The 15473-nt window shown below is 26.1% G+C and overlaps 1 protein-coding gene across 1 annotated transcript in view; it reads left to right on the top strand.

Moving 5' to 3' along the window:
* The first annotated feature begins 6966 nt into the window (after positions 1–6966).
* Positions 6967–15473, top strand: part of LOC111631133 (RNA-binding protein 24-B-like) — a 31523-nt gene continuing 23016 nt past the window's right edge. The window contains exon 1 of the mRNA XM_023375335.1: positions 6967–7463. Within this exon, the coding sequence (XP_023231103.1) occupies positions 7269–7463 (195 nt within the window). The 5' untranslated portion in view covers positions 6967–7268. The remainder of the gene's footprint in view (positions 7464–15473) is intronic.

Here is a 15473-nt window from a genome sequence, read left to right as displayed (position 1 = left end):
AACATTTACAAATACAGGAAGTCACTTACCTGACACTTTTGTTTAACGCCATCTAATGTGCGATTTTCGAAATATTTCGTGTGAAAATTATTTTTATATATAAATTTATATAATTAAATATAATAAATATACGTGGCAACAACTGCAATGGAATTGTATCGCTTCAATTATAAAATAATTTATAAGTTTACCGGGCTATTCTAAAAGACGANGGTTTTTCATTCAAATATCCAAATAAAAAAACATACATAAAAAAGAAGAAGAAACTTAAAATTTGAACAGATCATTAATCAAGAAATTAATTAAAGATCGTTTTTATTCTTTCCTTGTAACTTACAAAAGCTAAATCAGATCATTATTGAAGGTTTAAGTTTGTGAAGATTTTATATGAATTTAATGTATACTTATTAAAGAATTTATTTAATGATAAAGATTTTTTTAAAGTATTACTGAAGCTTCATTATTGCTTTGATGGCAAGTCTTTTAAGGAAGGTTGTCGTCAGAATAATGAAGCTCAAGATCAACAAATGGAAAGGTGTCATTTATCACAGCAACTACTTTACTTTTCTACTACTAAAATTCCTTTAAATCCGACCAAAAACATTACTTTTTCTTTAATTTTCAACAGGAAAAAGTGAGCGATTTTAAAGATAATAGCTTAACTCAAACGGTTTAAGATTCGTTTAAATTTCGTCATATCTTACTACCGTTTATGAAATGTCCAGATAAAAATTAAGATAATTAAATTTAACTTGTCATTTATCATTCTAATATAATGTCGTTTAAAGCTAAGATATTCGTGTAAATGTGTTGAAAGTTGTTGACTTGACACGTTCAATCAATTTGACAGCCAACGTTTTTAAAAAATACGTCTCTATTTTCTCATTTAAGTAGTGAAATAGAGATTTCATATAAGAAAATTGTTAGAAGAATTCATGATATAAAATTTAATTAAAGTATTTTTAAGAATTTAACCATAAAAACTTATGAAATATTAATAAAAGATGGAGTTAAGATGAAGAGCTTATTTTTCTTCTAAAATTCTAACTAAACTATTTTAATAACTTCATTTAATATTTATTCGTGTATAAATATGAATAATTACTAAAATTATAATGAAGAAAATTGGAAAAAAAAAATTCTATAAAAATATCTCATTATAACAAATCATCAAAGAATGATTTCCACTTAAAAAAGTATTATTCTGATAGCAGTAGCATCATCATGTGTCATAATTAAGCATATTATTAAGTGTACTTTATAAGGATACCTCTTGATAGGATAAGAAATAATAAATTTTTGATTTAGTTATAAAAGTCAGTTGAAATATCCAACTATAAATTAGAAAACTAATTACCAGTCTGAAGGCGTTTCTAATAATGAAAAAAATAGAAAGCCTTCTTGAGTTGCAACCGGATTTTCTCGCCCAAATGATGGAAGATTAAGCTTAACACTGGTCAGGAAAAAACATTACCGACATCTGTGGCGCCACTTTCGGTTAATTGGTCCGGCAGGAGGAACCACTCTCTTGTTAGGAGGCTAACCAAGCAACTGATTGTTTGACGTCTTCCATCTAATGCCAAACTTCTTGCTAAAATTCTCTCCACCAAAATTTAATTTGATATCTGTAAAGTGAAAGTTTCATAAGTTGAATTTGTTTTATCTTTTTCTGCTACAAAGATGCAATTTTATTATTTTCTTTCTTCTTTGAGTCATTTTTAATTATTTTCTATTTTCGTTTTAATTTTTTTTTTTTACGTTCAGCTGTCTGATTGCATGGATTTATCTTCTCAGTATATTGACTACCTTAGGTGCTTCAAATTTCCAGATATACTTTATACAACACCCGTCTGTGTGAATTTTAAAGTAAAAGAGTTATTTTAATTCAAAATAATCGTGTTTTTTAAATTCTTTAATCTTTAATCTCCAAATTTTCAATATGTTTTGATTTATTCAACTCACAAATTCACTATGAAATATTTTTACTATTACAGGAACAAATTTCAAACCTTTTAATTAATAGAAACTCAAGAATTTTGAGAAAATTACAATTAAATTTTTTTAGATTTTAGTAATTTATTGGCCTAAATAGTTTTTATGTATAATTAAAAATACGAAATTTGTAATTATAAGAAGTACTGTACAATAAACTTAAAATTATCTTTTACTTAATAGAGAATATTATATTTAATTATCATTGTTTTATATGTTTTAGTATTAAATAAAGATCTTTGTATAAGTATCTAAATATTACCGCAATTGGTTAAACTAATATCATCGAAAGAAAAATTCATTCCTTAATCATGTATACAACACATCAACTATGATATAGCTGCTTTATTTATCATCATTTCCGAATTTTTTCTTTACTTTCAGAGTCATAAAACAAGCTTATAAAGATGTTAGTAACATTCATAAGCCATTTCTTCATAAATGATCTCGAAAAGATATTTACCATCTTTTTGTAGAGATCTTTTATTTAAATTATTCAAATTTTCACATTATTTTTATAAAATTTATGTAAAATATTAGCAAAATTTATCATAGTTTTATTTTGACATGTTTTTAAGGCAATAATCCTTAAAACAATTATTTAAATTAGTTTCTAATTTTTAATATATATATTTTACTTTATTTTTAAACATTAATTTAAGCTAAGTGACACGTAGATTATGAAGTCGTATCTGAGGTTTTGTCAGTTTTGATTTTTGGTTAAACGTTACACACTTACAGAGGACCCTCGAGTGTATTAATGTAGCTTTGTTCACAGAGAATACATCCTTATCACAGAAATGATATTCCGTTATCTATGCAACTAAAACAATTGCCTGCAAAAGTCAAATCTCTAGACGAAAAAAATCATAGAAAAATAAAAATATGATAATCTGCAGGGTACAATACATTCTAAATTACTGTTTATCTGTCTTTTTACAATTTTTATATCAATGAATTATTTGTCAATAGGGAGATTACTTTTCCATTCATGTCAAAAGAGAACTGCCCCTTTTTTTCCCGTTTCGATTTTTTAAGAACAATTCAATGAAAACTGTTTCAAAAATTAAAATCAAAATTTTAAAATGTATATTTATTCTGTAGATAATATACTACTTATTTAAAATTAATAAGATTTTCTTGAATAAATGTTTATTTTTTCTTTCTTTCTTTCAAAAAACTGTACCGTGCTTACGTTGGCATACTTTTTCTGTTTACTGACAGAAGAAAAATAAGTAAATAACCAACAACAACCAAAAAAAAAAGAAAATTCTTTTTTGAATTTTATTGAAATTTCGTTTGGCATATTTTACTGTTAACATGCCAAAATTCTTTGTAGCTTCTTGACCAAATAAACTCAATTTTTCTTTTCTTTTTTTCTTTTCCTCTTTTTCCTATCTGGTTGACATTCTAAATTTATTGTGGATTTTTCTGGTGATTAAATGACGTCTCTTCGCCGTAAGATTAAAAGATTTTGTGCTTTGCAGTTAAACTTTTACATTTTCTTGTAAAATTTGCATATCTTGTAGGGAGAGAAAGCAATCAAATAAATGCCTCCAGTGAACCTTTAGAAATCTAAGCAACGTTCTTTCTAGCATAAAGTTATGTGGCGCCATCTAGGGCAACCATTACTGAACTGGAAAATTTACTATTTATACAATATCACTTTATTTTGTTAGTGCAATGTTCAATCTTTAAGTTTGAATGCCCTTCCCACGTTTAAGAAGCTGATTACTATCGTAGAAAGCATGGTTAACATTGTTCCACGTCGATTGGCTTATTTTGAATTGTGAAAAAACTTTGATTGGTTTAAATTGATTTATAGAATTACGTTCAAAACTTTTCTTTCCTTATTGGTTATTGAAATCTACACGTAACAATGGTTTAACAAACTAAGTATCCTATTGGTTTAAGAATGTTAAGAAGTTTCATACCTCGTTCAAATGTTATTTGGTCTATTTCGAATTATAAATAACGTTGTTTTATTTAAATTTATTTCTAGATTTAAATTTTAAATGATTTCATGAGTTTATTGATTATTGAATACTTAAACATAACAATGATTAAATTATTTAAAATCGTTCATTCTTTAAAAAATGCTATAACGTTTTCTTTTACATTTAAATTCGGAATTTTGATTTAATATTTCAAGTATTTAATAAATTTTAAGAAATTTTTTTTTGTGTTTCAAAAATTGTCTCGAAAAGGAAGAAATCTCTCTCTTTTATTACTGCAAAGATAATAAAAATAACCAATTTAAATGCAAAATACAATTTTTAATATCAAACAGAAGAAAAATGCAGAGAGAAAGAAGAAAAACAGGAGTTGGGGAAATAAGAAGTAGGGGAAAAAATATGAGACTTTGGTTTAGATTCTCCAACAACCTAAATGCTACTTAACACGTTTTTGCCTGGAGCACTTTGATTGTCTTGTCTTACTCAAAGTGAAATGCTGTTGTCATAGAAAGGGAAAGATTTCTCTAAAACTCTCCCTGTTTCGCATCAATACAGAGGATTCAGACATTTCAGATTTGGCAGTTATATACCAAAAAAACAGGAAACAGAAAACAGCATAAAGTTATTCTAAAATTATCAAAAAAATCGTTTAATGGTTTGCTTTAACATGCGTAGCTTCAATTTTCGAATAGAAAGATCCTAAATTTAAAAAAAAAAAAAAAAAAAAGGAATATTTTATGAAACCGAATCGGTTTTAATGAAGTTATTAAAAGAGAGCCGACGGAAATTAGAAACTAGAAATTGTTTTATTATTACTAATAGTATTTACTTATTACCGTAATTAATCCTCTACGGAATATAAATTAAAAGTTATAATTAAAATTTTTATTAAATATTTAATTTAAATTTAATTATTAATAGATTATCTAAGTTGGCTTTCTTAGCGTTGTATGGTTACCTGTAGAGAGTCGTGGCTAGACTATTCGTTATAGAGATAGCATCTTTATTAATTTTCTCCGTAAAACATCCATCTAAAGTAAGCATATTCAATCAGATAACTTATTTATCTTGTAATATTTTCTATATTTTTGCTAATTAAATTTATTCCCTGCAAGAAATTATTTATCAAAATACCCGTATCAAAGAGTTATTCTTTTTATTTTTATTTGAAGTGAGATGATAAAGTAGGATGCTGCAATATTTATATACAGTACAATTATGTTTAAATTGATATATTTTAAATCATTTTTTACTCGAAAATCTTACATTTCTTTCGTAAATTTTGGCTCTTCTATACGTTTTGTTAAAAGAAATAAATAAATAATGTGACAGATATGAATAATTGTAAAATAATTATTCAATATTCTTACATTTAAGTCTTAAAATATCAAGTAAGTCTGCGTGTCATCCAACCCAGATATTTCTTGTTTTACTTCGAAATGCTTCAACTTTAAAAAGTTCAACTCGACAAAATCGACAAAAGTATTCTTTTGAATGGCACCATCTTCGACTGAGACTATTTTTAGAGAGGTTAGACTTTTTGAAGCTACAATGAAACATTTTCCATAGCAGCTCGAATTTTCAAACATTTTCTGAAGGGTCTAAACCCTTTAAAGGATATGTAATCTTTTCTTTGGAATTTATAGAGGTACTTTGGCATTCTGAAGAGGTTATACTTCACGTTATAGGCCTATCTATAAATTATTTCTATCGAAAGTGCTCGAGGCCTAAAAATATTTTAAATTAAAGAGGATTGCTAGGTTAGCAACCCAGATATCCTCTTTAAATTAAATTATTAACATATACAACAGATAGGCTATATTTCTTCTCGTTCTTAGATAAACGGGATATAATCTATAGTAAATACTTAAATTTATTGCTCTTTTTCTATTAAGAGGTATAGTTAGATAAAAATCAATTTATTCTTAATTTCTCCATTGTTATCTTCGATTCTATACCCGAAAAGAAGTTATTATTAGAATTACTTTTTTTTTATCCTACTTTTAACAACCTATTTAAATGAAACAATGGCTTTTATTTCTTATTTTTTTAAATCAGAAACTTGGTCTTTGAAGCATCTTTGCGACTATTTTTTTTCTTTTTTTTAAGTGAAAGACCTGAATTTTAATAATTAATCACGTTATAAAGTGTAAGTGAATAAACACCGAAATCATTCGTAATTATTTTATTCTATTTTTTCAACGTAACCATTGACTGTAGCATTTAATTTTTGATGAATATATTCGATTATTCATGTATATTATCTTCAAAAATGTCATCATATTTAGAAAATCTGCTTAAAAATTTTAAATTTCTCCTTTTTATTATATTGATTTTTTTTTATTTGTTTGACTATTATCAACTTACGAAAGATAGCACACCATTCGATTTATTTTATGAAATTTATCGATTTTGACATTGTGAAAATAAGACACTTTCGTATAATATCTTATAGTACCTCATATTAAATATTATTTAATAAAAATTAATAATATCTTACAGTGCAAANAAACTCTGCATGTTTATTTTAACATAAAATTTATGTTTGGTAAATAAATATTTAAACAATGTACAAAACTTAAAGTATATTTTTTCAAGAAATTGTTTAGATATTAGAGTTTATAAATATATCTTTAATATTACAACGCGATAGTATGAAGCATTGTGTAGTTTTATAGAGCTGAACACGTCGTGTGTTGAAGTTTTAAGCGCTTTATTTGCGATTGGTATCTCACTTTAGAGTTTACATAATGCGATATTCGTGATGTTTATATTTAAAAGCAAATTTATATCCTCTTTTCTCTATTTTAGACGATGACAATTGGAAACAGCCGAATATTAGAGAATATTTAACATCTTACGACAGAAAAGATCTTTTTTTTTTCCTCCATCTATGCACTGTGTACTCCCACGTGGGGAGTTTTTGGCACACAAAGATAGGTCTTAATTCACATTGTGCGCGCGCGAATAAGTTTTGGCTTGTGGACAATACATAATGACGCCCACTCGAAATTCGTATGAAACTTATTTATATAGTTAACATCTTCGGGGTGCGAGAAAATTATGCTTAATCCTATATCTTACATTATAGAAGAGTGGAATCAACGATAAAACGAGATGTTCTTGTCGTGACAAGGAGGTGGAGTTAAAGTCACGAGGCTATAGCACTACTAAAAATACAGCTGGGATGTGCGCACATCTCAAAGGCTGTGTTCGGCAGTCGTGTTAGTCATGTGTCAACTCTTAGACAGTTTCATGGGGTACGTTCGCTAGTTCCATACATCGCTTATTCACTTCCATTCATACTCGTTTCTTCTCACAATGTCCGATAGCGGTGGGCAATTGACAGCAGGCCTCCAACAAAAAGACACGACTTTCACCAAAATATTTGTCGGTGGATTGCCATACCACACGACAGACAAATCTCTTCGCCAATTTTTCGAAACTTTCGGAGACATTGAAGAAGCTGTTGTCATTACTGATAGACAAACGGGAAAGAGTCGAGGTTATGGGTTCGTAAGTACAGTTTTTTGGATGCTATCAATAAAAATTATATGTGTAAATTTTAAATCCTAGATTACAAGATTTAATCTTGTGATAGACACGTGTCGGATCTGTCCCTTTTTACATATGGCACTGGGAAAAATTTAATCAAGTTGTAATAAGTGTATATATTTTAATTGACGAATAATAACTTTGTAACTGCATATTATTCATTGGCACAGAAATTTTGAAGAAAATGATGTAAAAATATACATAAAACAATTGATAGAAATAAGTATTAAAATTATAAAATGAATAATCAAATTATGTACTAATCATAATGAAAATTAATCAGAAATTAGGTAAATACTGGCAAGCAAATAATATCGACTCATTTTTTTATTGTAAATTACATTTCTTCGAAGAAAATTTAGAAAAAAAATATGATTTAAAAACAACGTTAACTGAGGTGCTAAAAACGAATATTTATCCATCTATCAGTACAGAATACAGTTTTCAAAATCGCAAAACACAGACTAACTTGGCGATTAAAGTCGAAGAAAGTCTAAAATAACTATTTGTTGGCAAAAGATAAGCCTGGAAGTGCCAGAGAGAAGAACAATTACTGGATTCAATTGAATTGCTTTTATTTCAATTTTCATGCGGGAACTATTTATTATCAACAGAAAACTATTTTGTCATATTTTTCATTTCGAATTTCTATACATAGGGACGTATAGACGCCCATGATGACTGCTTGCGTGATATATCAAGTCATAGGTCATTCTATACAATATTTTTTTTATACAGGTATTTCCCAACTTACATAGCTGATTCTGTGCACGCTATAAACTCATTCGGTGTTTCTAATCAAATGATATTTCTATTTACAATCATCAAAATAATTCTTACGTTAAATTATTTGCATCTAAAAATACTTATATATCAATTATATACTGTATATAAAGTTCCGTTTCGGATAGAATTAACCGAAATGTAAATAAATAATATCTTCATTAGATAAACGAGGGACAGAAATATAATTTTATAAAACTTTTTGCTTATTCTCCTATTCAATTTAGTAATATCAAATGTAATTTTTTTTCTTCCTATTCTGATTTATTATATTTGAAGATAAATTTTCTCTATTCATTATAATTCTCCTTCCTGCTAAAAAAAATCAATTGTATTATAATTATTTATTGAAAAAATTATCAACAAAGTTTAAATCCATATATATAAAAAATCTCTGAGAATATTCATCTCATTACTTCCAGACTTTTCTTTTATCCTTTTTATCTTCATACTCCGAAAATATAAAGTTAAAACATTTTGACTCAGACTGTAAAATGGGATATAGTAGAATCTTTAAATTCTATTCTTCCATTCATTCTAGCGGAAACTTTCATCACTTTCGAAAAAAGTGTAGTGGATGAGGAAAATAAAAAAATATAGTTGAGTATAAACGTATTTGTTTTTCCATCTGTCGCTATATAAGCCGATAGTTTCCGTAGGGAAAGCCATTCAAAATATTATTATTGTTGTCAAGCTTAAGCATCACCACGAAACATGCGATTGAACGTTTTCATGTTTAAAAAATGACATCATAAACAGCTTGCAGATGTTTCACATTGAATCATGATACTTAAATTATTTTTAATACGTAGAAAAGTACTTAGTATGGTATTAATAAATAATTTCTATTATAGTATAATAAGTTCTCTCTCTCGGTTGTATTTATATAATGAAGTAATTTAATTTAATTTAAAATATATTAGAATATAATATTTGTATTTTTTATGATTTTATTTGTCCTAATTCCAAGCAGTATCATCTGGAAAAGTAAGGTGTAAAAGTTAGACTGATAACAGAATCATTGGCTTACTAGAAGTGTGATAAGTGTTTTTTTTTTTTTTTAATTCCAGAATGTCAGATTTATTGAATATCTGTTTATGAGAAGTCAAAAAAAAATTGCGCATTCTACAAAAGAACAAAAAACATTTTCATTTAGTTGCCAAAATCGTCACGTGATTCCATTGTTTTATGCTGCCATAATTTGGGTAGAGACGTGCCGTCTAAACCAAAATATCTACAAGATAGCTAATTGAGGTAATTTCTTCATGCGACTTAGTCTAACTTTAACACTTATCGAAGGGAAGAACGTAAATACTGAACAGTATAAACAAAAGGAAGGAGTTACTCTCGAAAATGCTTCGATATGACTTTTAGTAGGACGATTACAAATTTTTACCATGTTTTGTACGGTTCTCGCCTCTATAATAAGCCTAAGTATGATGTTGGTCGACTTGTTTCCCGTTACTGCCCGAGAATGCTACTTTTTGGACTAATGCCAAGACTACATTGTTTTAAATTCTTAGTGCTTAGATAGCAACTGGCAGTGACAAGTAAGTTCACCAACAAACCGACGACTCGAGAATACAACCGAGTAAAAAAAAAAAAAAAAAAAAAAATACGCCTGCGACCAGAGAGGAAGGGAAAAAAAATTTTACTGATTAGTGCGGACATTTCAAAACTGTTAAACGTTAACCTCTAGTTAACTGTCATCAAACGGAGAGTGATTGGATTTGTTTATGAAGCTTCCCTCAACCTTTCAGTTTTCTTATGTTTTATAAAAGCCACCCACCGTGTTGCAGCCAAAGTTACTAACAAGATTATTCTAGGATCAAATGAGATGCAGCTATTTGCCTTAATGGGAAAAATGATAATAAATAATTTTATTTATTAATAAAAATTGAAAATTTTATTGATTAAGCAAATTCTAACTCTGAGAATCATTAAAAATAATTAAGATAATGACAATGGTGTGTTAAAATAAGTTTTTGTTTCAAGTTGTCTTTAGTAAAAACTGGCAGATTGATACTTTTCATAAATTCTTATGAAAAGATATTTTTTAAGCTGGTTTCTTCCTATAGCTAAGATTTTAAAATGATTTAACTTACCTTTAATTTGAGAAATTACAGATAGAGAATGCTTCCTATAAATCTAATCAAAGTAAATAAAATGCATTATTTTTAACTTTCTTATTAATTTATTTAACTGTTGAATATGTCTTGAACTACAGAATAAAAGTTGAAAGAACTTTCAACATTATTTCTGATTCATATTTTTAGCGAGAAAGAAGTCTATTTTACTACGATTTTATCAGAAAATGACAGTTTTACAATTAAAATTTGCTGCGTAACATTTATAGAATGAAGATATTTACTTTTAGTGTATAAAATGATGAGTTTTAATTGTATAATTTTAATTAAAAATTTACCATTTTATAAATATGAAAATACTAATTTTTTTTAATATGTTCGTATTTAAAAATCAATTCGCATTAGATAATTACATTTATTATGTAAGCGTGTATGCACGCGTTTTCGTGTTATTATTAATATTAAATCTAATCATTTTAAATATATTATTATTTAAAAAAAAACAAAAAGAAAGAAACTTTCCAATGAAAAACAGCGTAATATCATATGTAAAGTTTTAATTTTGATTAAGTTAGTTTTAGTTAATTTAAATGACTTTCTACTAATTTTAGTAAGTTATTTTTTTATAACGAGCTTTTCGAAATAGCTTTTTTCTCTTTCAAAATTATGAAAAATGATTTCGAACAGTCTTTAACCATTTAATGAACTGATATTTTTTTTAGAACCGAGGATTGTTTAAAGAATCGGAGTCTTTGCCAAATGTACTTAATTGCTTTCCTCTTTTAATAAGAACTGTTTCTAATCTTCAACAATTTCTTATCTTTGTAACATTTTCTTTCAAATTTGCTTAGAATTCAAATAAAACGCCCGGTTTTTATTAGATATTACACGTACGTAGTTAAGATTTCTTAAAAAAGATTACATCTATACATAGAGAGAGATTGGTCTAATCTTTTTTAGAAAATAAAACAATACACAAAGTGAATGAACTCTGATTCTTCATCAGATCTCATTCCTGGATTAAAAGAAGAAGAAGAAGAAGGAAAAAAAAAAAATACAGTAAATTAGAAGAAACTTAGCACTGTTTTAAGTTTTAGTCTAGTCTTATTTGCTAAATAATTAAGAAAAAAAAACAATTAAAATTACACGTAAATTATTATTAAATCTCTTATATATCTCGTTATCATCTCGGATAGAATACTTTGCCATTGAGTTATGTAGCTCAAGAGCAAGCTGGCAATATTGTAGAAAGAAAAGTTGGCATCGGAACTCGTTACAAAAAAGAATTAATATAAAAATTTCAAATAATAATTCGTCCAAAATGAAACACGAACCCTTAAGAAAGTTATCGTGTTAATTTTAATTAGTACGTATCTGAATGAGCAAGAAAACACGATTTGTGAAATCAATCAACATACAGAGTCAATTAGAAGTCACGATAATGTTTCCTGTCTACTACGTAAATATTGACGTCGATAATGAAAGTTTAAATACGTTCGTGAATGATACGATACTTTTATTTGTTTTCATCTCTTTTTAGTTAAGGCAAAATCAGATTTTGTAGTCGAACATATTCGCTTTAATGGGCTGAGCGCAATTAGAAGTTAGTAAACAAAAAAAAATCACACGTAACGGAGCTCTGGTCTTGTATTAATAAATACGGAAAGAAAAAATTAATTGAGGGATAAGTACTTTGAAGATTTTTAATAGAAATTTCAAATATAAAATATCTGAAAATCTTTGAGTTAATTAAAGATCATTTATACGTGGACGTTTCTAAAAGTTGTTTGTTTTTTTTTGGTTTTGGGGTTTTTTTTTACGCTTTGATCGAACTTTAACGCATATGCCTATGTCATTTTATACTTTCTTTTACTTTCACTCAGTTAATATGTTTGATCTTTGGATAAAAAGAAACAAAAAAATAATGTTAAGAGATAAACTCGAATGCCAATTAATTATCATAGGAAATTAATTTGTACTCGAGTAATAAATAATAAATTGTACGTGGTAAATAAGATTATCCGAATCGACAAATTCCGACAGGAAAATTTCGTTTATTTAAATGGTTTCTAGGTTATAAAATTTTAAATTCTGACAAACGTGGGGTTCGTTTTGTGGATAGATCGACTAGGCCTAATATAGTCGGTAAGCTTTTGCATGTTACTTGCTTTATAAACCAATTTTATACTCATTCTTGGAAGTTTAAATTTTGAATGAGAAATGTTTTTATCTAGAAGTCTGCATGACTGGCCTACGTCTATGTAAGGTTTTAAAATTTTCGAATTTTACCTGAAGCAGAAATAAATAAGATTTTTAAAATATATGTAAATCAACTATATCCTATAACTAAGCTAGTTTATAAAAAAAAAAAAAAAAAATTTGATTTTTATAAATTTCCTTGACAGAATTTTAGATGTTATAACTGTATATAATAAAAAAAATATATGTTGAATTATTATATTTATATTAATTATATCTGTTTTAAAAATAAACTTTAAAAACTAAAAATAATAATAATAATAATAATAATAATAATATTTAAACGTACTTTTTAACTTTTAAATAATTGCTTTCACTTATTATTATTATTACTAAAATTAAAATAAACAAATTTTTTATACTCATTTAAATTTCTGAATTGTATATACAGTATATCAATATGAAAATTAATTATCTTCATCTCGTGACGATTTACTAAACAATTTACGAATATAATGAATCCGATAAGGAATATAAATCAAATTTTCCATAAATCTATTCGAAATTCCTTGATTTATATCGATAAGGACTGTTATTATGATATAAAAAAGATAGGTGAATGCGACTAAACTCCCTTTCAACTCTCATCTTTTACTATTAGAAATCTAAAATCCACGAAAAAAATCCGGAATTAGCACTCGTATACTCTAATAAAATCAATATAAATATATATTTGGGAGATATGTTTAGATAAAATTTTTAATATTTAATATAGGATTACAGTAAAAGAAAATATAGAGCATGAAATCAATTTATCTAAAAATAGGATCCGAGTTACGTAAAGGAGTAAGATACTATTACATTTCCCCCCCTTTTTTTTCTTTTAATTTTTTAAATTTTGGATTTAATGTAAGATAAAAACATAGAAAAATATTTAAAATATCACTCTATAATTAAAAAATAATGCATTTATTTTAATATTACTTACTATTTAAATAAATTTAATTTGTTTTACACGTACTGTACGTTTTCGGATTCATTTTGTAAGATATTTCTTCTCGGATTGATTCAAATGAGAATATAAATTTGGATCTTAATACTGTATTACAAGGTATATTCCTCGGTTACTCGATTTTAAATAGCCCATAACTTTATATTGTAGATCATAATATGATTTTATTATACATAGAGGTGAAGACGGTGAAGATAAATATGTGTTTTATTTAAGACAAAATTTCTCATAATGATAAATTTAGTAGAAAAATCAGTAAAAATGCAGAAAAATTTGTAGGTGATGGAATAAAGACTTTAAGGATGAAAGAAAAAAATTAGATGACATTTATCTGTTTTTCATTTAATTTTCTTTAACTTCTTTCATCAGTATTTAATCATATAAGTAAAAATATAATAATTTATTGTCTTTTTTTTAAGCTTAAAATTCTACTTTCCATTTCTATTTTAATTGATATTAGAATATTTATTAAGCGTTCTAATGTCACCTATCTATTACTTTTAAATTCACATTCACATAATATTATTAACTTTAATTTCGCTAAATTTATTCTTAAATTGTTTTAATAAAATAACTTGATTTTAAAAGCGTATCACAATTAGTTTTCTCTTCGTCGATAATTTTCTTATTAAAAAAAAATGAATCAGTTACTTCTTAACAGCATGATTTAAAAGAAAAATTAAGTTATACCAGTTTAAAAAATTTACTATAAATATAAAATATCCTTGTAAAATGGAAAATACATTAAAGAAAGAAGAATCAATATATTTATTTTATTTACAAAACAGATGATGCTTCATTAAGCATATGGATATTCTTATCCATAAAGATGAAAGCAAAACACCCAAAATAAAATTTTTATAATATGAATATCTCGAAAGTCATATTTCAATTTTTATTTTATTATTATTTTTTTAACAAGAATTTTTATTAGGTTTTTAACATAATTAAAATCATGAAAAAATTCGATATTTTAAGTCGAAATAAAATTTCTTTTTATAGAAAAAAATGATACTATATTTAAAAAGTAATAATATGAAATTGTTAATTACATTATATTCTTATGTAGAATATATTTTTTAATACTATAGAAACGATAATTGATTTACAGCAATATTGTTAAGATATACCCAATATAAATAAACACAAAGATTATGAAAAATATTTGTTGTATAAATAGGTATGTCGAGCGCATAATATTAGATCAATTGTAGTATTATTATTATTATTATTCTAGAAAAATTTCTTTGATACTTAATTAAAATATCTACTAAACCGACTTCTTTAACTTATGCTAATATTAAATAATTTCTATAAAATATATATTCAGTTTAAAGTAATTATACAAAGATATCGCAGCTTTATTTGATTGTTTGAATAGTTAAGAAATTTATTATTAAAGATGCTTTCCAAGAAAGTTGAAGAATTTTATTTTTTCATCCGGATCAAATTCGCGTTAAGAATATTTTTGAACTTTGTTAGTTTTAATGAGACGTAATATAAAAAGAATCTTTTAAAAACATACACAAAATTTCAAATTAGAGCTATAAAAAGATCCAAACTTTTTCTGTTGTACGAATGAATCATTTTAATTTCTCGAATGGTAATTCTTCGAAAAGTATCGTATTACTTGTATACTTTTGCGATGAGTTGAAACAAAGATAATACACGTGATAACATAATATATATTATATTTAACCAGCAATAATTTATTGTGATATCGTCACAATGCCGGGCTTTATTTTTAATCATATTTTTAATTTATTTAATTTAAAATATATCCTCTCTATCTCAGATTAGTAGTTGGCTTGCCCCTGTACTCCATACTTTTCCTTTAACAATAGAGTCGTGCCGGTCAACTATCTAATAGCTTTCAAGGAGTTTGTTTCG

Source organism: Centruroides sculpturatus, unplaced genomic scaffold, assembly GCF_000671375.1.
Source record: "Centruroides sculpturatus isolate CEXI.00-Female unplaced genomic scaffold, Cexi_2.0 scaffold632, whole genome shotgun sequence".
NCBI lineage: Eukaryota > Metazoa > Arthropoda > Arachnida > Scorpiones > Buthidae > Centruroides > Centruroides sculpturatus.
The sequence above is the reverse complement of the archived record's forward strand: the minus strand, read 5'-3'. Positions and strand labels throughout refer to the sequence as shown.